The 25,879-nt window shown below is 26.2% G+C and overlaps 1 protein-coding gene across 2 annotated transcripts in view; it reads left to right on the top strand.

Moving 5' to 3' along the window:
- The window catches only part of LOC100199604 (meprin A subunit alpha), a 90,217-nt gene that overhangs the window by 4,715 nt on the left and 59,623 nt on the right, over window positions 1-25,879 (top strand). Inside the window, exons 3-6 of one of the 2 annotated variants that reach the window (XM_065806216.1) lie at window positions 1,452-1,499; window positions 21,111-21,173; window positions 21,319-21,465; window positions 25,386-25,500. In XM_065806216.1, coding sequence (XP_065662288.1) covers window positions 1,452-1,499; window positions 21,111-21,173; window positions 21,319-21,465; window positions 25,386-25,500 — 373 coding nt within the window. The remainder of the gene's footprint in view (window positions 1-1,451; window positions 1,500-21,110; window positions 21,174-21,318; window positions 21,466-25,385; window positions 25,501-25,879) is intronic. The other variant, XM_065806217.1, reaches the window with a different exon arrangement.

Genomic DNA, 25,879 nt, shown 5'->3' with positions numbered 1-25,879 from the left:
AACTAAACCATTTAGACTTTATCTACCATTTTATTTTGCAATTTCTTTTTAGCATTCTTTTATAACCTTTTAGGCGTCTCAGTAAAGTAAAGGTTTGTTGGCTTTAATGTTTCAATATTATTAGGTTGGAGTTTTTGTGGAGTTTAGCCTGTAAAGTGAAATTCAATTAAATTTCCCACAGATAAAATTCACGTAATAAAGCTTTTTGTTTCACAGTAATAAATAAGCCTAATTAAACTTTTGGTTAAATAAAATGCACTTAAAGATATAATGTGGTTTTTCTAATTAGTATAACAAGAGCACTGAATTTCGGCATTTGTTTATTGAAGAAACTTAAGATTAGAACAAAGAAACTAAAAGACAGGTGCTTGATAACACTTTCTGACTAACACTGAAACAAAATCTTTTAATACTTTTAATAAGATCAAACTATAAAAAATATCATTAATATTTGCTTGCACAATCATGTAATTAAAAAAGTTATATTAAAAACATATCTTGTTATACACAGTACAACAATAAAATCAAAATTTGTTATTAACTTCAGCAGAAGAAACAGAAGGCCGGGTGAATAAAAATGAGCAATTGCTTTTACTCAGTAATTGGTCAATTTAACGTGAATAAAAACAGCAGGAGTGTTGCTCTTATTTTTAATCACGTAAAGTTAAGCAATTTACTCAGTAATTGTTCAACTTTACGTGAATAAAAAACTTTAGCAAAATTGGTAAAGTTTTTTTGTTTGTTTGTTTATTTAACAATATTTATTCACGTTAAGCTGACCAATTAATGAGTAAAAGCAATTGCTTATTTTTATCCACCCGAGGTTACACGATTAAATGTTCTATTGATTTTTAAAGACATTCTTTGAGACAGAAAACCACAGGAATAAAAAACTTTTGTATCATGGCATGATTTTGCAATTCATAACATCAAAAGAAAAATCAGTAATAGCTTTTATTAAAACACTGAAAGTTTTTCCTTTATGTCTATGTTGGAATTTTTAGTACTAAAAATGTATTTTGAAAATTTTTTAACATTCAAAATGCAAGTTATTAAAATGATTCGCAGTCTAGTGCAATAAAACTGAGGATGTCCATTGATATACTTTGTTGTATTCTTGTTGTTTTTAACTAATTTTGCCTACTGATGATAGTTAAACAATTAAACTTCGTAAAAATTTTAATCAGGGTGTATGCTTTTTTTTTGTTTTCTTTTATTCTACAAATGTAAAAAAGAAAGTCCGGAATTTGATCTGACTGAAATAATTATTTTGGTTTTTTAAACAAATGAAAGAAAATATCTAAAAAATAAAGTTCTATATAACGAGTTTCAAAGTTTCTAATTAAGTTATACTACTTAAAAGTTAGTTTAACCTCCATCAAAATATTGTAATTATTTTTCATAATTTTATTATTAAAATTATTTAAACTTTTTTTTTTATTATTAAAAAGTTGTTAAAAAGACCGAGAAAGTAAAGAATGAAATAAAAGTGAAGAAAGGTATTTTATTTTTTAAGATTTTTATTTAAAAAATTTAGATTTTTGATCATATGAATTATTTAAAAAAAACTATGTTTTAATATATATTAACTACTATATATATATATATATATATATATATATATATATATATATATATATATATATATATATATATATATATATATATACATATATATATATATATATATATATATATATATATATATATATATATATATATATATATATATATATATATATATATATATATATATATATGTACAATACTAAAATATCTATGTTTATAACTGATTCTATAATGGGTGTCACTGTTTAAGCTGGTAGCCTTAACAATTGTGCATTTTATTTTTTAATTATGGCTATGATTCAGTCACAACTCTGGGTTTCATTATTCACGGATAAATCTTCCACCTTTGAAAAAAGGCTAAGATAGGCAAAAGGTCCTTTGATTTTTAGGGGTTTGAATAAAGTTTTTTATAAAAACTTGAATAATCTATATAAATTGTTTTTCTATGCATATTTTTTCATTTTCCTCATGCAGCTAACCAATATCGATGGTGACTTCGGCATGACATGGACATGACATGGATCGTGCTAAAGCTACAATATATAAGAATTTGAATTACTCCGATTGTGCGTTTATTCTTGCAATGTAAAACCATAGACAAAAAAATAAGCTTAAAATATCTTTTCTAAATATTTTTCATATTTTTCCTTCAGATTAAGCGATCAAGTAGGACAAAAAAATGCATAATATCATTTCGTAACATATTGCGTAACATTGTTTTTTAACAGTTCTTTTACTTATTTAAAAATTCTAAAAAAATTTTTTAATTCACAAATTAGATCATTTAGCACCAATTGGAGTAAAAGCAGAGGTTTCAAATCAAAATTTTTTCTTTGGTATGGCGTAAAACTCTTTAAGGGATGAGTTATTGTCAATTGAGCATAAAAGTATCTGAGGCAAGTTACAAAAAGAAAAGTCTTTGCAATGTAGAATTGGTTACGTAGCAAGATAAATTTAGGATCGGCAAGTGTTGTTGGTTATTCAGTTTGTTACTTTTCAAATTTAAAACACACAAGTTGCAGTTACCCAAATTTACAAAATGTGTAATGATTTGAGGCCTTCTTGGCCTTGGGGAGGTGAATTAACATTAAAAAAAAAAGAATAATCAACTGTTCAAATGTTTATTTAAATAAGCAAGACGGTTTAAATATGTTTTAGTAGGTAATCGTTGGTTATTGAAATATGATAAAATGACAAAAATGAACAGTGAGATACACTCAAGAAAAACGTAATGATTTTTAAACTTATTTTCATGGTTTGATGTTTTTTAGCAACATTATGCATTTTAACTTTTCACAGAGTATCTGCAAGCAGGGACGGAAGGGAAGCAGGGACGGAAGGGAAGCAGGGACGGATCCATAGGAAGGGGGGGCTCCTTTTATCTTCCTTGGATTTAATATAAAATATTTTTTTGTATTTCTGTAAGTTCAACTCTACTATTTTTTTTGAAAAAAAAGAAAGCGTTTTAAATTAGGTGTTTAAAAATGGTATGAAATTCTAATAAAATTGAAAAATGCAAATTTTCGCCCCTTAAATTCGACCCCTACCTATCCTTGATAAATCTAAATCGAACAAAGCTAAAAATAAACTAAAAATTGCCACCCTTAATAGATGGTCTGGATCCACCCTTGTCTAAAAGCATTTTTCTTTAAAATTATATCAAATACAATACTGTGATTTAACGGGTGTTCCCTCAAAAATAAAACTCCACAAAAGACTTATGGGCAAAATATTACCTAATAGCATATGTCTTTTTGTGTGACTATAATTATTAATAAATTTCATTACATTATGTAATGAAAATAACATTAGACAAGGAAAATTATTTTCTGATAATAATTTTAAAGCGGAAAATGCTCCGAAAACAACTGTATATCGTATAATTAAACAGATAAAAAAATGGACTGAAAAAAAAAGAAAAAAAAAAAAGAAAAATTGAAAACAAAAAGACACAAAAATGACAGAAAGTAAATTCATCCTTCAGCTGCTTATTTTGGCAAATTCTATAGCAACTATTAGAAAAGGAGCCAAAAAATTAAAAATTTCAACCAGACTCACTCATAGATTGTTAAAAATAAAGATAAACATCAATTACCATCACCGGAATCACTAGCAAAACGATCTCAGCAGCAAAATAGAAGTTGCTTGCCATAAATGTGGACGCTTACATAAAAATTTTTTAAAAAAGGATTTTATTTTGAATGAAGATTTCTCAACATTTGTTGGGGATGATGGGTATTACTAAAATAACCCCATGAATACTTCTCCAGACCTCTAGTACAAAAAAAAAAAAAAAGGTAAATTAGAAAGCAAATTATTGGTATGGCAAATAGTGCTATGACTAAACTACTAACCAATCTCGTTATTCAATTTATAAAAATACGTACAACAACAATTGTATCGAAATTATTTTAATTCCGTTTATACGTTAACAATATCCTGATAACAGTTACGTTTTTTGGCCTGACTTAGCTTTGGTTTATTATGCCAAAAACAGCATTGCTTTGCTGGGCAGTGAAAGTACCAACTATGTTTTAAAGAAAGATAACCCTGCAAACTATCCTGAGATAATGCCAACCAAATATTTTTGGTGTTATTTGAAAGTTTTAGCCTTCAAGTGAAAATGGACCCAAAAATGTTCAAAAATTAATTGGAAGAACTAAGTATTGCTTGAAAAAAGTTACTCAAGATTTAGTACAGCGGGTTGCAAGTTCTACTTAAAGAAAGTTGAATGCAGCTTGTCTTGAAAGAATGCTAAAAAATTGTTAGTTAACAATATTAACTATACATTAGTTCAGCAAAATAACTTTAATTTGATTTTTTTCAAAAAAATATAATTATATTTGTTTTTTAATGTTAAACTGTAGTTCCATTATTGAGGGAACATCCGTTGTTTTTTAATATAAGGAGTCGTTCATAAATTATGTCACGCAATTTTTGACCATTTTTATCAAATACTTTCTCCTCCCCTCGTCACAAAATCTTTAAAAAGAATGACATGGTTGACACCATCAACCATGTCATTCTTTTTAAAAAACTCGAACATTATGGAATAAAAAACAATAACTTACTCTGGTTTAAAGAATATTTATCAAGCGGAAAACAGTTTATACAATATGAAACAGGTAAAACGTCCAAAAGTATATTGACATGCGGAGTACCTCAAGGCTCGATTTTCGGACTGCCATTATTTTCACTTTATATAAATTATCTTTTACATCAAACTTATTAAATTTTATTTTATTTGCGGATGACTCCAACCTGTTTTATTCACATAGGGATGTTAAAACGCCTTTTACAGTGGTTAATGAAGAGTTAAACAAAGTAAACGAATGGTTTACATGTAATAAACTATCGCCTTACGTAACAAAAACTAAGTATATACTATTTTATAAACAAAATAAAACAGATAATCTTCCCCTAAAATTACCTGATCTGAAAATAAATAAAATAAATACTACTAGACAAACATCTGTAAACTTCTTAGGTTATTCTGAAATTAATTCTAAAGTTATATTCTTATTCTATTCAGTATCGGGGACCTTTTTTATGGAAAAAAGGTCCCCGATACTTTTTTTGGCGCTCTGGCTTTTGCGGAAGAAAGACGTGTTATTTTAATAGCGAAAAGTTTTTACATAAAAAAAAAATGGATATTACGATGAAAAACATCGAAAAAATGATTTCTAGTAAGCTTGAAGAACATAAAAAAAGTATTCTCAAAGAAACGTAACGCTTATTAAAAGACCAGGAAAAATCATTTACCTCAATAATCAGTGCAAATCTCAAAATTATCACTGATAGATTAGACATGCTAGAGAATGACATAAATAACAACAAATGTAAAATATCAAATATAAAAAAAGACCTACGGGACATTACAGCCTAAATTTTCAGGAAAATAACATCTCGGAAAAAATATCACAAATAAAGAAATACTACGACAAAGAAATCAATTCATTATATAAAAAATCCATAGATCTAGAAAATCGATCGAGAAGAAACAACTTTAGAATAGATGGAATACAAGAAACACAAGGCGAAAGTTGGGAAGACTGCGAAAAAGCTGTTAAAGAAATTTTCAAAACAAAACTGAAAATACAAAGCGAAGTTGTGGTTGAACGAGCTCATCGTATCGGACAATTTAAAGACAACAAACCAAGAACATTAGTTATAAAACTTTTAAACTTCCAAGACAAAAACAAAATTCTCAATGCTGTAAAGTATCTTAAAGGAACTGGCCTATACATAAATGAAGACTTCGCTCAAGAAACAATATATCATCGAAGAAAGCTCTGGGAAGATGTTAAAAAACTAAGAAGCGAAGGTAAATACGCCATTTTAAAATACGATATTATACGATATAAATATTTACACGAGATTTTAAAAAATAGCGCAACACACTTTAGTTTTACTGAATAAACGCGTTCTAAATTTTACATTCTAAAATAATGGCAATAAAAAATAAAACAATAGATTTTGAAACGATGCGCTTTAATGTCTTTGAAACCGCGAACAATATACTCAATGACGCTGATACGCAAATTTTTCAAATGTATAATTTTAACTCTCGATATTTTGAAACAGAAACTTTCAAAACTGAACTTGAAGCTTATAAAAATAATTTTACGGTAATTCACATAAATATAAGAAGCATAAATAAAAATTTTGACAAACTTAAACATTTCCTAATTGATTGCAATTATTCATTCAGTATGATTTGCCTAACAGAAACTTGGTGTTCTGATGAATCAATCCGAAATAACTCTTACTTTCAAATTCCAAATTATAAATTATTATCTTCTGAAAGGAAAGCATACAAAAAAGGAGGAGGGATTGCAACTTATGTTCGGAATGATCAAGTGATAAAAAAGAGAAAAGATCACTCCATTTCTAACCCCGATAGTGAGGTCTTTACAATAGAGATCATCAACTCCAAATTTAAAAATATTATAGTCTCTACCTGTTATAGGCCACCTGAAAGTAATATTAAAAAATGTTCTAATTATCTTGAAGAAATTTTTCTTAAAATCAATAAAGAGCAAAAAAAGTTATTCTGTATCGGGGACTTAAACATAGATTGTTTAAAATACAAAGAGTGTCCGATCACTAAATTATTTTTTGATAACATGTTTCAACATTGTATTTTACCAATTATTAATAAACCCACACGGGTAACCTCGAATACTATTTCTGCTATAGATAACATACTAACAAACTCATTTCTAGATACCTCCTTAAAAGCAGGAATAATAAAAATTGATATAACAGATCATTTTCCAATTTACTTTACAATAAAACATGATACAAAAATAAATAATAACTCGAAAAAAAAAATTTATAAAAGAAAAATAAATAAAAATTCTATTAAATGTTTTAAAGACGCACTATCGGCAGTAGATTGGGTTAAAGTTTATCAAGAATGTAACCTTAGGAACACAAACTCTGCATATAATACTTTCAGAGATATTTTTCTAAAACGCTATAATAGTCATTTTCCAATCAAAGAAAAAGAAATAAAAGTAAAACATTTTAGCTGTCCATGGATCACCAGCGGAATCAAAAAATCTTCAAAAACTAAACAAAGACTATATGTTAAATATTTGAAAAACAGAAATGAAGAAAACCTATCTACTTATAAACAATATAAAAATCTTTTCGAAAAAATCAGAAAACATTCTTAAAAAGTTTATTATTCTAAATTACTTCAAAAAACAAATGGAGATACCAAAAAAACATGGAACATCATGAAAGAAATAATCGGAAAAAAGTATATAAAAACAAACAGCTTACCAGATAGAATTATTATAAATGAAATAGAACACAACGATAAGAACTCTATTGCCGAACAATTCAACAATTTCTTCGCAAATATTGGCCCTAACATTGCGTCTAAAATTCAAACCGCAAATAACTCCTTTGAAAATTATTTTACTGTTCTAAATAGCGAACTAACTTTCAACGGATTAAGCTATGAAGAACTCGAAAATGCAAAAAACTCTTTAAAAATCAACAAAGTACCAGAAATTGATGAAATTTGTAGCAATATTGTAATGAGTATCTTTCCGATAATAAAGAAACCCCTCTTCGAAATATTTAAATCTTCAATTACAACAGGAACTGTTCCAGAGAAATTGAAAATTGCAAAAATTGTACCAATATATAAAACTGGAGAACCATACTTACTAAACAATTATAGATTAATCTCAATTCTTCCTGTATTCTCAAAACTCCTCGAACGAATAATTTATAATAAATTATACCAATATATAACAAACAACAGCATCTTAAATACAAAACAATTCGGCTTTCAAAAGCAACATGCAACCGAACATGCAATCGTAGATCTTGTAAATAGCATCAACAACTCATTTGTTAATTAAGAATTTGTTTTAGGAATCTTTATAGATTTATCGATAGCATTAGATACTGTTGATCATGCTATCCTGCTCAAAAAATTGGAAAAATATGGCGTAAAAAATGTTGCATTACTCTGTTTTAAAATTTTTTTGCTAAACAGACAGCAATGTGTTAATACTGATGAAAACATCTGTTCAAAATTACTTAAGATTAAATGTGGCGTTCCCCAAGGTTCCATTCTAGCTCCCTTATTGTTCTTAATTTACATTAACGATCTTCCGAAAGTCTTAAACAAACTTGATGTAATAATGTTTACAGATGATACTAATTTATTTTATTCATCTCAGTCTATTAAAGAACTCTTTGAAACAACGAATATCGAACTTGAAAAACTTAATATCTGGCTAAAATCTAATAAATTATCTTTAAACACAGAAAAAACCAATTACATTTTATTCCATCCCAACCAAAAAAGAAAAAAAATACCTAATATATTACCATTGCTAAAAATAGAAAACAAAAATATTGAAAGAACCTCAATAACAAAATTTCTAGGTTTACTAATTGACGAAAATATTTCATGGAAAGCACACATTGACTATTTAAATACTAAAATAACCAAAAAACATTGGCGTGCTATACAAAACTAGACCAATGTTATCCCAAGAAAATCTAAATTCTCATTTATACAGACCTATTATACATATGGTAATATAGCATGGACAAGTACCAATAAATCCAATTTGAAATCACTTTATCGACGTCAAAAACATGCCGTTAGAATTGTCTATAAAAAAGACAAATTCACTCATGCTGAACCTTTGTTAAAACTCCTTAATGCATTAAACGTCTATAGAATAAACATTTATCAAAACTTATTGTTTATGCTGAAATATAAACTCGGGCTTGTCCCATCACATTTCTCAAATGATTTCTTTAAAAGCAATAGAAATAGATATGACACTCGAGAAGTAGGAAACTTTAATATACCGTTTAGAAAAACAAAACTATTGCGTTTCACAATTTCATATCGCGGTCCCTATCTCTATAATAAACTGATATCCAGAAATGCCATAATTACAAAATTAGATAACCTAAATTGTTTGAAAATCTTACTAAAAAAATTCGTTTTAAATATAAACAATTATATGAACACTAAACTAATACTGAAACTAGAGCCAAAATTAACGTTCAAACGAAAATCCCAAAAAACTTCAATAACAAATATTAATATAAAAAATATATAAATCAAAAATAATTTTATTTATGCCTAATCATATATTTATGTGTACAAAATCTAGCATTTATCAATTATTTATTATCTTTCATTTTATTATATGTGAATCCAATATAAAATGAACTACCATTATATTTTGTGAAACTAGAAACATGTAAAAACAAAAATACAAAAAATATTACTAGTACAAGCGGTTTCTTGATGACAAGACCATCTGGTCTTCTGCAAGTTTTCCGCGTTCTTTTAATAATAATGATACCCTGCAGTTATATTTTTTGTATTCTATAAAGTTGTGAGATTTTATTTTTTCTCTTACCATCATATATTTTATAAACATTGTAAATTTGTATCAGTTATATAGATAGAATCACCACATTGTAAAGATAAAAGAACAAAAAAAAAAAAAGTTTTAAACAGATTGTTCATAATAAAAAACAAACACTTCCGCAATTCAAAGCTAATTTAAAATATAATTTAGTAAATATGGATTTTAATATTCTAAATATTGCCAGTCTTTTTAGAAGTTATCAAAATAAATTTATAATGATTAACTTAAACAACTTTAACATGTTAACTACCAAAAAACTAAAAATAATAAGATCAACTATTATTATTAAGAATATCAATGTCTTTATCACACTTCTTTAAAAATGTTTACTTTTGATTATTTAGTTTTGATGTTTAAAAAGTCTTATTTTTTTGTTTCATTTAATCTAAACATGCAGTATCTTTTTGTAAATTATCTTACATTTATTTTATTTTTGACACTTTTAAATATTTTATGTTGTTGTGGATGGAATTATATTCATTTTATTATAAAAACGACAATACAAGGCAATATGTATATATATGTATGTGTGTATGTATATACACATATATATTTGTACATTTTATATCTTTCTTAACTAGGTTTACTTTTAATTTTTTAGTACTTTTTTGTTTCTGAACTTCTTAAACTTGATGTTTTGTAAAGATTTTTTAATACTTTACGGACTTGTAAAATACGATTGTAATGGGGCTCGGTGATAAGGCTAATTGATGCCTTCTTCTTGCTCCAGCCATTTCCTTTTGTTATATTTTTACGTTATATATATATACGGCGAAATAAATGAAACTACTACTAAAAAAACTCTTTAGTAACAAGTTCCGTTTGAGTCGTCACAAAACCCCTCCCCCCTCTCCTTAAAGCATGACGTAATTTATGGACGACCCCTAACTGGATATAAAACATTGAAAATTTATAAAAAAATTTTTTAGCGATTAAACTAAAGTTGTTTTTAATTATTGTGGAAAAAAAAAAAAAATTAAAACAGAGACCTTGCAAGTGAATATTGCAAGCTAAATAAATAGTGGAAAGGGAATAAAATAGTAAACTAAAAATTTTTTTTTTAATGATACATTGTTTATATGAACTTTTTTAATATACCAAGTTATATTATGTCAATATTAGGTCAGGCATTGAGATTTATATTTAAATTCATATAATATTATATTATGAATCAAATAATAATTTTAAAACTTGAAATGAATTAAGTTTAGCTACATTTAATTTTCATGGGAAGCATTATGTAACTCATTTCAATAAATTATTACCTTATATGCATGTTTTTACATACTCGTCGTATTGGCGTGTAAAAAAAAGCTAAAGTGCAGCATTTTTTGTGATTTAATTATCAACATAAGATCTCTATTAATGCAACACACCAACTGCAAAAGATAATTGTGTTTTTACTTTATGGAACTTATGATTTCTCCATAGATAAAAAGTTTCATGATTTAAAATTCTCGAAAACAAATAATCATCTTGGGGTAATTCTTTTTGATAAAAAATTTCGGAAACTTTAATGAAACATTAATTGCTTGTCTTGTTTAATGATAGAGAGATTAGGTAGAGATTTTTTCACTATTTAAAGTCAGTTTATTGGCTTAAAAATCAGAGAAAACTTTCTATTTCAGTGATTGAAGAACAAGTTAGCAATGTCAACATACATTGTAGAAGATATTTTAGATGAGATTTATGCATATCATTGATGATATCATCATAATTGTTCTCAGTGAACAACTAAATCGAAGAACTTTTGACCATAGTATAATATTTTCTATTATAAAAGTATTTTTTTCCCACTTATTTTACTGTAATGAAGATTAGCGATAGATGGTATTGCCTTTTTAACATTTTAGGTGAATTTCACACGCTTTTGATTTATCTAAAAAAATACTTTTCATTATTTTTTACTTTTGATTATTTTTTGATTAGGTATACTAAAGATGGGTTTCTCTCCTGCTTCAAAAGTTTTTATTAAATGCACGATTTTTTGATGCATGAAATACATTTTTAATTTTGTTATTCGAAGTCAGTTTGTGGCAAGCAATTGGCAAGCAATTAAGCTTTTTTTTTTTTAAACAAACATAGCACTGAACTACACACATTTGAGCCGAAGTTAAAATTTTGCAATGACAAGTAGAAGTTTAATAATCATCCTGCGGCAGGAGTAATATCTAAAGTATCCTAAGTTATCTTCTAATGCTGTATTTAATCTAATGCTGTATTATCATAATGTATAACTGATTACTCTTAGATTCTGTTGGCATAAAACGTTGCAACTAATTCCAGTGAAGAATGTGAACATCATTTGAAACAGGAATATTTAAAACAGACATAAGTGACCACTTTTCTATCTACATTAAAATTAATAACTTTGATATAAATTTGACTACTCGTCCAAAAACAATTAATTTAAAAACACGCAATCTATCAACGTTAAATAACAATAACTTCTCGCAAACACTATACGAAGAGAAATGGAAAGAAGTTTATTTATGTAAAAATACTAACGAAGCATACAATGCCTTTTTTAATAAATTTTTAAATATATATAATGAAACGTTTCCTTATGAAATAATAAAAGCAAAAACAAAAACACTAACTAACCCTTGGATGAACTCTAGTAAAATGTTCAAGAAAAAAACAAAAGCTCTATAACAAATTTCTCAAAAAATAGAAATTTTGAAAACGAAAACAAATATAAAAACTATAAATATATTTATCAAAACTTACTCAAAAATGAAAAAAATAATTCTACAGTAAAAAATTTCTGAATGTAAATTTGATATAAAAAAACATGGAGTCTAATTAATAACCTAATGAGTCGTAATAAAAGTAGTTCGTTACTTCCTCTCAATATTACTATTAATGATAATATAGTTTTGATGGAATATCCAGCAGTATAGTAATTTTTAATAAAAAACATATCATCAAACCTCTGTTTCATATTATTAAAATTTCAATAAATGAAGGTGTATTTCCTAATACATTAAAAGTAGCTAAAGTGTACCCAATCTATAAAGGCAATGATAGTTCTGATATATAAATTAAAGACCTATATCCGTATTATGTGTTTTTTACAAAAAATTCGAACGCATTATGTATAACAGAATTTATGTCTAAACAGCTTGGATTTTAAAAGAATATTTCAACGGAGCAGGCCATTATTAAATTAGTTGACCAAATAACTAACGGTTTTAAAAAAAATAAGATTACACTTGCAATTTTTATAGATCTGTCAAAAGCATTTGACACAGTAGACTACTCTATACTCTTAGAACAAATAAATTATTATGGTTTAACAAACAAAACATTTTCTTGGATAAAAAGCTACCTTACTGACCGAAAACAATATGTGATAAATCCGGGTTCTGGTACATTAAATATTCTATGTGGAGTACCACAAGGTTCAATTTTTGGCCCTCTCCTTTTTATAATATATATAAACAACTTCTGTAATGTATCTGTAAATTTAAATTCAATTATGTATGCTGATGACACTAATTTGTTTATGTCCAATAGTGATATTAATCAGCTGTATGGTGAAACGAATATTGAGCTGCTAAAAGTAAATAAATGGTTTAGAGCTAATAAACTCTCACTAAACGTAGACAAAACTCAATATACATTATTTTACATAAAAACGCAGGAAGAAAACCTGCCACTTAAATTACCATTTCTTTCTATAAATAGTAAACAAATTAAAAATCAAGAATGTTTAGAGTACCTAGGAATCTGTGTAGATGAAAACTTATCTTTGCTTCCCCACATAAAAGACATTGAATCGAAAATTAAAATAACTTATTGTTATAATGTATAAGGACTAATTCTATACATTATTGTTATAATGTATAGAATTAGTCTTTTAATTAATACTCAAAGTCTTAAATTAATATACTTCAGCCTAATTCATAGCTATATTAATTATGGTAAAATTGCGTGAGCAAGCACACAACCCTCTAAACTTAAAAGGATATTTAGTGTACAAAAACATGCTTGCAGAATTATATACGGAAAAAACAAATTTGAGCATGCAAAGCCATTAATGAGGGAAATGAAGATGATGAATATATACGAGATAAATACATTTCAACACATGATCTTTATGTATTATCATTTAAAAAATCTCACACCGAAAAACTTTGAAACAAAATTTAAGATAAATCAAAACAATAACTATTCTCTTAGATCAAACGAGAGGCTAATATACACACTACCTCGTAAACTAACTAAATACAAAGAGTATAGTATAACATATCGAGGGTCTAAGATATGGAACAGTTTTAAAAATAACCATATCAATATGGTGAAAACAGTAAATTCATTTAAGTTTTATATAAAAAAAGAAATTTTGAAATCAAATGACAGCTTTGAAACTTAACATATACACTATCATTTTTTTTAACAAGCGCAAATAAAATCAAGTTATTATTATAAAATAAAATAAAAATAAAAAAAAATAAAATAAAGAAAAACAGACAATAAGAGGAATAAACCCCTTTAAATATATCAAAAAATTAGGTTAAAAAACGGTAGTGTATATTAGGCTCACATAGGGGCTCTATGAAAAGATTGTGGTGACTCTGGTCATCCATATTTTCTATGAGCACCTGTCTGTTTATATAAATATATATATTTAACTTATTTTTTTTGTGGAATAATTTTTGTGGAATATTGTATGAACAGCAAAACATATGAAAAAAAAAAAACAATGAAAAAAAAAAAAGAAGTGGGCACTATCATTGCTTGTTTGAGGTCAACTAAAGATTTAAAAGATATGATAGATGGCAAAGAATCATTCACAAAAAGGAAAGTGCAAAAGTAATTTAATTTGATGAAAAAGATTGACAAAAATAAGAAAAAAACTCAAAACATTTATAGATGGTATTGGGTGTTATATGGTATTGTTATTATACAAAGTGGCAGTATTGGAAACACAAAAGTAAATGTGGATGAATGCCGTATACTTCAAGCAAATTACCAATTTTTGAAATGAAAATTACCAATTTTCTTTTAAAAAAGATAGTTGTCATTTTAACACATAAAAAAATTATTATTGGTATTACAAATGAGTCTCTATAACGCAGAAGTTATCTACCCATGTGCCCTTTAACTGATGACACGTGATGTTGAAATATGCGGCCTGCTTTGTTTGATTATAAGATGACAGCAATATTTGATGAATTTAGAGACATGAACCTCTCCTCACAAAAACCACAATTTATGAGTCAATTAAGAATGCTGGGCTCTTTGAAGGGAAAAAGTTTTAGATGCTTTCATTGTAGATTGTAGTGTTTTTTTATTGGTACGTTTATTGGCTAAGCGTTGCTAAAATACAAACATTTTCTGAGCTGTGCCAGCTGGGTAGTTTCAGTAATTTATTTCCTAAAACAATAAATATATTTCTTCTTTTAAGAAATAAATTTTGGGGTGGGAAATTTTTTTCTTAAAACAAAAAGTATATTTCTTGTTTTAAGAAATAAATTAAGAGTTAAAAACTTGTTTTTTAAAACAAGAAATATATTTCTTGTTTTAAGATTCGAAGCGAAATCATAACTCAATCTTTCATAGTTAAGATATTAACTTCTTAGATAAATAATTGGGCGGCAAATTTATTTCTTAAGAAACATATTTCTTGTTTTAAGAAAGATATTTCTTAATAAGAAATGTAATTTTGCTGTGTTAGTACTTCGAGTACAGTTTAAAGAGTACATAGCAATCAAAAAGAGGAGTTAACAGTACATCCATGCAACTTTGAGCAAATTCATCTCTCCCAAGTAGCAGTATTATATTGACTCAGAAAACAAAATAAATTTTTTTCAAGCAGCTATTACAGCGAGTTTCTTCTACACAAGTTGATCATTACTGATACCGACACAATTACGTTTGAATTAGAAACTCCTGGCATTGTAGTTCCTCTCCAAGATTTATAAATTAAAAAAAAAATGGCGTTTGAATCTGGATTATGTTCTTCGTCCAAGCTTCCTTGTTCTTCTTGGTGTTAAAAGAGCTCTTTTTAAACGACATGTTATATTCTACTCAGCAACTGAAATAGAAAAGACCTTAACATAAATATTAAACACGTAACAAACTAAAGAAACTGTTACTGAGTTTTCATATATTTTATTTAAAAACAAGCAATTCAAAAATATAGAAAATAAATAAAGTACGACACTAATAAAATACTATATGCTATAAAGGTCATTTTAGTCATTAATAGGCAAAAGTTCATTTATTCGTGCTATCGGATATGATTTTTGAGAAAAAAAGTTAAAAAGTCATTACCCTTTTGTACAGTTAGCTATTTTTCTGTCTGAATGAATTAAATATATTTTGAAGTTAGAAGTAACATTTTAAAGAGATTTTCAATAATAAAAGTAAAATATAAATAGATGTCTGAAGAAACAACATGTTAGCACAAACAATAATAAAAATAGCAAAAATAATGATAATAATAAATAATATCGATGATAAGTAATTATAATAATAATATTTACTTTTATTATAGTGATAATAGTAAAATGTTAAGGTGTGAAATAAACAATAACAAGATTTTATGTCATAGCACTGATGTTTCTGTTTTACTTGTACACCATTACAGAAAGTTACAGAAGTTTACAACATATCAAATGTTCGATATAAAATGTGGTTATCAAAGAAAGTCCGTCCTAAAATTAAAAACTTCCCTCTGACAACAAAAGCAACTAAACTCTTTATAAACGCAGCGGCATCTTCGTTTTCCTCCACATATGAATCCAATTTATAGAGGAGCTTAGAATAAAGTAAAACTTTATTCTAATTTTATTTTTAATAGAAATTAACATGATTTACTTTTTAAGAGACAATTCTAAATGGTTAAAAACCTAAACATACTAGGAGACAAAGATCTCTACTAAATTCAAATTGGCTATGTGTCGGCTTGTTTTGTTGTACCTCCCTTGTATTTTTATTACTCCCATGTTTAAAAACAACACGGTTCAAATGGTTGCTGAAGTGGCATAAACTTTAAATAAAAGACTTTCAACAACAACCTTCAAAACAGTATCTGCAGTACAGCTTATTACTAATAAAAATATTTTGATTGCTTGATTTTAGTAAATTTCTTTATTACTAGGTTGCTCATGAACTCCCATGTTAAGGATGTGGGTGCTCTATATTTGTGGTTAGATATAGAAACCCATCTCAAATCCTTGAGAAATCGAGTTGTAATATATATATATATATATATATATATATATATATATATATATATTATATATATATATATATATATATATATATATATATATATACATTTATATATATATATATATATACATATATATATATATATATATATATATATATATATATATATATATATATATATAAATATATATATATATATATATATATATATATATATATATATATATATATATATATATATATATATATATATATATATATATATATATATATATATATATATATATATTCTTGAAATATGATATTTAACCAAATAAATTCAAAAATAGTCAGAACAGTGAAACAAATGGAAAATCCAGCTCAAGAAAGACAAAAAGTTGGAAAAAAGGTTCAATTACACTTTTGTGGGCACGTTGACAAGTATAAACATGGTTGTCAAATCGATCAGTTGAAAAGCCGGTTCTGCAACTAGAAATATATCGGTTTATACGTAATCTTAACGTATAATCTATACGCGTAATCTATACGTATAAACGGACATATTTCTAGTTGCAGAACCGGCTTATCAACTGATCGATTTGACAACCATATTTATACTTGTCAACGTGCCCACAAAAGTGTAATTGAACCTTTTTTCCAACTTTTCGTCTTTCTTGAGCTTAACAACGAAAGTTTTTTGTTATCATATGAAAATTTGCACAAACAAAAACATGATACATTTAATTGATATTTCCTGTATATAACTACAATTCAATCTTTCACAATCAATAGTTACCCATAGCAACAATATGAAATTTAAGTTATTTTTGTTTTTAATACAAATATCTTGTGTAATACTAAAAACAGCACTACTGATGATTATTTGAAAGGCCTCTAGTGCTAATAGTTTTAATTAATGTATATATATATGAATATTTTGTATTAGTAATTTTGTTAGGTAATTATATTGTTTTTAATAAAAACATTGTGAGAAAAAAGAATTACTGGATTTTCTATTTGTTTCACTGTTCTGACTATTTTTGAATTTATATATATATATATATATATATATATATATATATATATATATATATATATATATATATATATATATATATATATATATATATATATATATATATAATGCCGGATTAAAGATCTTGGAGGCCGGGAGCCAAATAATATTTGGGGCCCCATTCCTAAAAAAATGTATTTAAAAATGAATGCAAAAAACATAAGATTACTTTTTTGTTTGCAGAGAAACTTTTCTTGCTTTTACATTTGTAAAATCAATTACGACATCTTGAAAATTTATGTTTTTTAACAGTGTTCTTTCAATTGTCATTAAACAAAGAGCATTTAAAAAACCATTAAACATTAAAGATCGGTGATCATTTTTAACTATTGCTTTTTTTAAAAATGCTCTCTCTGCACTACAATTGGTTATGGGAAGGATAAGAAAAATCCGATATGCGATTTAAACATGGGAAAAACGGATTCTAACTTATTCCAACGAATTGCTTGTAAACATATATTCTTCTTATTTGCTTATTTACCAACTTGGAAAACTGGATAATTTCATCAGGGAATTGTTTATCTAAGTCTAAAGGACAAATAGTAAATAAGGATTTGGCAGCAGCAACAATGACAGGAACGACCATTGTCTGAAAACTAGATAGAAAACCAAACTTTCTCTCTGCAGACTCGTAAGCAAAAAACCTTTCTTTCAAGCATATTTTCAACTTGTCTATGATTGGGGAAAAAAAATTATTTTAAACTCGTCACTGCCACTAAGAACCACTTCATTCTCGCTATTTTCACTAAACCCTAATTTGCGCGTCTTCTTGAACTTTCATGCTTGCACTGATTAGGAATAATGCTTGAGAGCCTTCTAGCACTTTCTTAAATGTCGAGAAATTTTTCACGAACTGATGTCACATATTCCAAAAGAGATTAAGTAATCGAACACAAAGAGCCAAATCTGCAGTTTTGTCCTAAAGTTTCATACTAGTAGCATCAAATCGTAACATTATTCTGTGCCAAAGCTCCGTCATAAAACATCCAAAGTTTTCGTTTTTTTTAAAAGTGCAGTGGCTTCGTTTTGTGTCTGACATTTTTCATCTTTATCCAGAATAACAGATTCTAATGTCTCAAGAATATGATCGTAATTTGAATGTAAAACTTAAGTAGAAATGGCTGACCACCTTTTTTTTTGCAGTTTGGGTTTTAAATTTCCGCTTAAATATTTTCTGTCCATTATTGTCAAATTATTGCAAAAATAATATTGTAATCCTAATTTATAATTCATTAGTGGTAAAACAAAGGAAGTAAAAAAACTCATATTTCAAAAAATATATAAAATATTTCAATATATATTTACTAATAAATATAAGTAAATAAAAAAACAAACAACTATTAATTTAAGTGATATCTTTTGTTCTCAAATAAAAAAAAAATCAAATCAAAATGTAGTCAATTCGCATTTCTTAATAAATAATTATTTATTAATTAATTAAATAGTTCGCATTTAACTTGTATCTGTTTATTTCACTTTTACGTAAAAAAAGATAAAAGTTGTTCGAACTTTTTTCCAATATAGTTCGAACTTGTTCAAGTTCGAACTCTTTTCTAAAAAAGTTTTGAATTTTTACTTTTAATTACATGAAAAATTAATGAAAATAATTTTATTACAAATTATCGAAATTAATTTTATTAAGAATTATTTAAAATAATTTAGAATGTCAGGTCATATGTAATAAAGAAAATAATATATAAGTTAAAATTGGGGGCCCCGCTGGTACCCTAATTTTTAGGGGCCGGGCGCCTAGTCTCCCAGGAACCCGGGTTAATCCGGCATTGTATATATATACAGTGGCGGCGTTAGGGAAGGGCCTGGTTGGGTGATGGCCCAGGGCGCCGAATATAAAGGGGCGAAACTAATTGGTTATTTTACCATTTGCCTTTTTTTTGAATGGGGTTAAATTGAGTTAGGGGCGCCGTAGAAATCTCACCCAGGGCGCTGGTAGTGCTAAAACTGGCACTGTATATATATATATATATATATATATATATATATATATATATATATATATATATATATATATATATATATATATATATATATATATATATATATATATATATATATATATATATATCGATATACAAATCAATTTTCGGCGACTGTTAGCGTCTCATGGCGGCGGCTCTTGGTTCTAGCACTACTCAAGCGCTGAGATGGCGTTGACTGAGATGGTGGTGACTCTTCCACAAAACAATCCAGGTTTTATCAATTCGTTTGATGCTCTAACCAACTGCCCCAACTCGGTTCACTTGATTTAGAGCTATCTTGTCGATTAAGATAATTTAATTTTGCCCCAGGGCTCTGAGTCAGCTTGAAACGGCCCTGCAAACTAACCATGTATGTAAAAAAACAAAAAAAAGTAACAAAACATACAACCAAAAGTTTAATTAGGTATAAATATAGTATCTGGTATTTTATAATTATATAATTAATTGTATTAGTAACGATAATAATAATAATTATTATTTTAATAAAACAATAATAGTAATAGTAGTAACAATAATAATATTAGGAAGAAGAAAAGTATACAATACTACAGCAAAATAATTTAAGTATAAAAAAAATAAGTGAACAAAATTTAAATAAAAAGTATAATAGTACATGCTTTTGTTATTAAATAAACCAAAAAAAATTAAAGATAGAAGAAACTTAGTAATTAAGTTTGTTTTGCTAAATTTTCATTCGTAACAAAATGGCTAATTTCTATTTTTTTGATCCTGTGAACTTTGGCCTTGGCAATGGCACTTCACTCAGTCACTACACATGGCACAACTCAGTCACTACACATGGCACTTCACTCAGTCACTACCCAATGGCACTTCACTCAGTCACTACACATATCATAATTCAGTATATGATATGCTAAATCATAATTTGCGGTGTGCTCAATATACTATATTATATATTCTATATAATTATATATTCAATATAATTATATATTCTATATAGCTATGATAATAGAATATTATATATTTATAATACTATTTTTAAATGAATATATAATATTATATTATCATAATTATATATTCTATATAACTATGATAATAGAATATTATATATTTATAATACTAAACCACTTAGGAATCTAATTTTATGGTTTTCAAATTTTTATCCTGTTCACAAGGGAATTTCTTGATAGGGTCTCTGCCATCAAATTCTCTTGTAAACCATATTGTCTAATTTTTAAAAGTCTCTAACAACAAGTTTTTAAGTAATTAAAACTAAAGTTACTAGTATACATTTTTAATTTCTTATTTTTTAATATCAAATTTATTATAATAATAACCTTTTTTAATACAAATATATTTGTGTACCTGATTTTTATTTAAAATTTTTTTTTTATAAAATTGTTTTATTTTAAATTTTTTTAGGTCTTGTTCCAATAAATTTTAATAAGCAAAGTGCATTTGACATAATATCTTCAATAAACAAAAGTAAGCATGTTGGGATTGTTTTTATACTAACAACTTCATCTTATCTACTTATCAAATGATGTGTTTTGTCTAATGATGGTTTTGATAGCTTATATGATTTAAATAAGTTGTTGATTTTTTTTATCTTGATGCTTTAATGTTACAGAAACAATCCAATCTGACAAAAAATTTATTGAAAGTGATATCCATATTGATGGTAATGCATACAAAGAATTTGAACGAACTGCACAAAGAGATCGCAGATATTTGTGGCATGAAAAAGTTGTTCCATATGTTATTGACAAAAGTAGTCGTAAGTTTTTTTTATCATACTATTGCAAGGCAGCATCATTCTTCATCCTTACATCATTTTATAGTCTGTAATGATAGTGTTATAACATAAAAATGCCACTATGTTGTACTATGTTAAATTGTTTTTGTTTCCATGCTAAACAGATTAAATTTTTATGAGGTACCTCATATACCATCTTAGATTTAGCTGAAACTTTTTGATTTTGTATATATATATATAAAAAAAGTATGTTTTAAAATTTCAGATCAATATCTAATATGATTCCTGAAAAAACACTATTTAAGTAATGGTCTATTTTGCATAAAATTTAAAAAAAAGCATATATACAAGAAAAGCATGTTTTGTAAATTTAAGATTAATATCTATTACGGTTTATGAGAAAACACTATTTAAGTAAATGGTATATTTTGCTTAAATTTTACTCATCAAGCAAAGTTCATTTTTAACAGTTAATTTTTTTAAAGGTTAGCTTTTTGAAAAAATTGGTTTTTTACATCAATTATTTTAAGATAGCAAGAATGCTATGGGTACTTTTAGATAAACAAAAAAATTAAAATCTGGCATTTTAGCTTTTTCCATAATGGCAGGCTAAATTAATATTCTTGTTTTTAAATTGAAATTTTTTGTAATTTTAAAGAGATGTTAAAAACTAGATTAAAGGTTAATAAAAATTAAATTGCCTGTTGATCTACGCGTAGTAGATAAACATTTAAAAAAAATTCAGTTGGTTAGAGAACTGCATTCAAAAGTCTTAAGTCATCAATGTGAGCCAGATCAAAATTTTTTAAAAATTGATCCCCTACTCTATGATTAATTCATCTAAGATGTCATCTTTTTCTTTCCTCATGATTTTTTATACAAATCAATCAAAAAGGGTTTATTGATCAAAACCAAAAAAGTTAATGGACACTTATAAACCTTAAAAAGTCTCAAAAGTCAGGTAAATTTTAGATAAAAGCAAGTTAAAGTTATTTGTTCTTCTTTTTGAAACTTGGTGTTAACAAAATAAATAGTTGCATTGAATAAAATAGTGTTATTTGTTATAAAATTATAGTTAAAAGATGAATTTTATAATCTTATAACCCCAATAGATAAAAACTTATAACGCTTTCTTTATAACGCAATTTTTTCAAACAAAAATCAAATAAAATGTTTTGCAATTTGTAAATCAAAGTGATGAAAAAAATTTACATAGATTTTAAATGCAAATTGCTTGACACTAAATAATTTAAAAGATGTCTTGAAATTACAGTTTAAATTTTTTTTATGTTATCAAGTTAATATTTAGTTATAAAAGCAATAAAAATAAATGAATTTAAATTCAAAGAAAATTAAATTTCTCAAATTTAAATTAATTTCATTGGTTTCTTCTAAGTCAATTATAAAATCTTCCTCCATTATACTTAAGAGATTAAACTTTGCATGAAATAAGTATCAGAGGTATCCAACAGAGTTCGTCTCTGCATGGCCATGTGAATTTGTTACATAAAGGAGACTTTATGTAACAAATTAACATTTTATGTTTTCATAAATTTAATATAAAGATCTTGATGCTCTTATGAAATACTAAGAATATTTACTAAATGCAGTTCATTTCCTAAATATGTTGCAGACACTTATGTTTCTGATATGAAACTACAAATTTCATTAATATGAACTTTGCAAGTAGAAACACTATGTGATGTTGCAAAAAGGTGCCACTTTTCAGTAATGATAAAATCTTGTTTATTGTAGTTGATATAATTTTTGTAATTTTTATGTTGTAATGCAGCTCCATTACTAAAATATATAATGTATTCAAATGTTTTTAAGTTAATCAATAACATTAATGATAAAGCAAAGAACAGCATTTGTTCCATGTTTTAGATGGTTTGATATAATACAGTAACTTTGACTATCAAGTTTTTTATCTTTTAGAAAATAAACAACAAATGGGTGCAAAGTTTCCTGGCTGTTATTACAGTGGAAATGCATTGTAATAACAGCCAAGAGTAACTTGCACTGCATTCTGTATTATAAAACTATAGTTTTCTGTTACAGAAGAAAAGTCAAGGAGAACTAAAGCTTATTTTTATTTTGAATTAATTTTTAAATGTTAGAAGTTGGCTTGGCTTTTTGATATAAAATGATGCTCAAGTAATTTGTCTAATTGTTCACATACCATTGCAATAAATTCATCTAAAGGTAAAGTCCCTGGGGCTAAAGTACATTGGAAATTTAATTTTCAACATTTATAAAAATTAGCTAAACTAATTTTATTTTCATCAAAAAAATATTGCCAATTTAATCAGACAAAACATCTTTCCCAGGACTTTTATTATACTCTCTATTTTTGCTAATGCTACATGTAATCAGATAAAACCTCTTTTCGAGGACATTTACAATATGCTCTCTATTTTTGCTCATGCTATAATGCTTTAAACCTTTAAATTCAATAAGCTTTTGTAATTGGCTTCTCCTAGAGTTTTTGAACAAGAAGCTTTACACTTTAATGGTACTAACAAAAACAAAATGCATGCAGATTAAAAGCACCAATCAAAATTGTAAAATCAAAAGCACCAGGAAAAAACTTACTTTTCACTTTTTTTGTGTGCTTGTTCAAAGGATTTCAACAATATCAACAACAAACTTTTATAAGACTTATTTTGCCTCTCAAAGAAAGAAGCTCTTGGTTTAGTTTAAACAGTTCTTTAAAACATTATTTAACTAGATAGCACTGTTTTTTTAATGCTTTACCAATACAACAAGTAGAGAACTCAAGCATACTATAATTAGTTCGTTCCAAAAAACAATTACAATTTATTTGGTACTATTTATTTAGTTTTATCAGGATCTGAAAATGAAATAAACAAATTTTTTTTTAAAAATAAAACAAAGTTTTTATAGAAAATTTACGAGACCATTATAAACTACATTTAGCAATTATAGTGCCCATGAATTTTTTTAGTTTTGATTAATAAACCCTTTTTGATTGAAGTGTATTAGAAATCTTGAGGAAAAAGAAGATGATATCTTAAATAACATATGCTTAGCATCAGCAATCATTTAACAAGAAATATTGATCTGACTCATATCGAAACTTTTCAATGCAGCTCTCTAATTAACTGAATGTTTAAAAAATGTTTATCGACCTGTAGATCAACAGGCAATTTGATTCATATTAATTTTTAATTTAGGCTTTAAGCTTTAAGATGAAAAAAGCTTAAATGCTAGATTGGATATTTTTTCTAAAAATATCTATAGCATTCTTAATAAAATTTTTTGCTATCATTCATAGTATTTCTTGCTATCTTAAAATAGTTGTATAATGTATAAGTAAAAATCTAATTTGTTTAAAAGTTATTAGCTGGTAAAAATGATGAAAAACCCATTTTGCTTGAAGAGTAAAATTTAAGCAAAATTACTTAAATTAAAAGACCATTACTTAAATAGTGTTTCCTCAAGAACTGTATTAGATATTGATCTGAAATTTTTAAACCATGTTTTTATTTTAAACATGTTTTTATTTTAAACATGTTTTTATTTTAAACATGTTTTTATTTTAAACATGTTTTTATTTTAAACATGTTTTTATTTTAAACATGTTTTTTTTTTAAACATGTTTTTATTTTAAACATGTTTTTATTTTAAACATGTTTTTATTTTAAACATGTTTTTATTTTAAATATGTTTTTATTTTAAACATGTTTTTATTTTAGACATGTTTTTAAATATGTTCAAAATCAAAAAGTTTCATCAAAATCTGAGATGGTCCATAAGGTCCTTAAAGGTTCTTTACTCCACTTGACATGAAACGGCCATCCAGTTATTTTTTTATTTAATATGATTTTATATAAAACCTTTGTTTTTATTAATATAATTTAATAAAAATTTTACTTGCTACAAGAATAAGAATGCTAAAACTCTTCCATTTCTTTTAGTTGGTGACCAAAATATCATAATAGAGTCTATGAATGATATCGCAAATGTTTCTTGCTTGACTTTTGTGCCATACAATGGTCAAACTCACTGGATAAATTTTGTTAAACAAAAAGGGTAAAATTATTATTTTTTTACAATAGATTTAATTTAAGAAAAAATTTAAATTAAAATTAAATTCTTTCTTAAATTAAATTTTGACAAGCGCTATAATAGTTTTATTCAACTTTGATGAACCAGAGTTGGATACTTGACTAGAAAGATTAATTATTCCTGCATTTTTCAATATTTTTTAAATCAAAACATATAGTTATAACTAAATCAAAACATGAAGTTATGGTCTCAGGACTTTCAGCATGACTTCTTGAATTGCTTAAATGTTGAGCTTTTCTTGGTATTATTTTAGGATATTGTTGCAAGAAGGCGTGCAAATAAAATTAAAATTTATATAACAGTTAAAATTGTTTTTTGTCCTGGATGAGCATTGACAGTTAGT

The sequence above is a fragment of the Hydra vulgaris genome, chromosome 09 (genome assembly GCF_038396675.1).
Source record: "Hydra vulgaris chromosome 09, alternate assembly HydraT2T_AEP".
Lineage (NCBI taxonomy): Eukaryota > Metazoa > Cnidaria > Hydrozoa > Anthoathecata > Hydridae > Hydra > Hydra vulgaris.
Note: the sequence above shows the minus strand (reverse complement) of the source record. Positions and strands in the feature narration are given on the sequence as shown.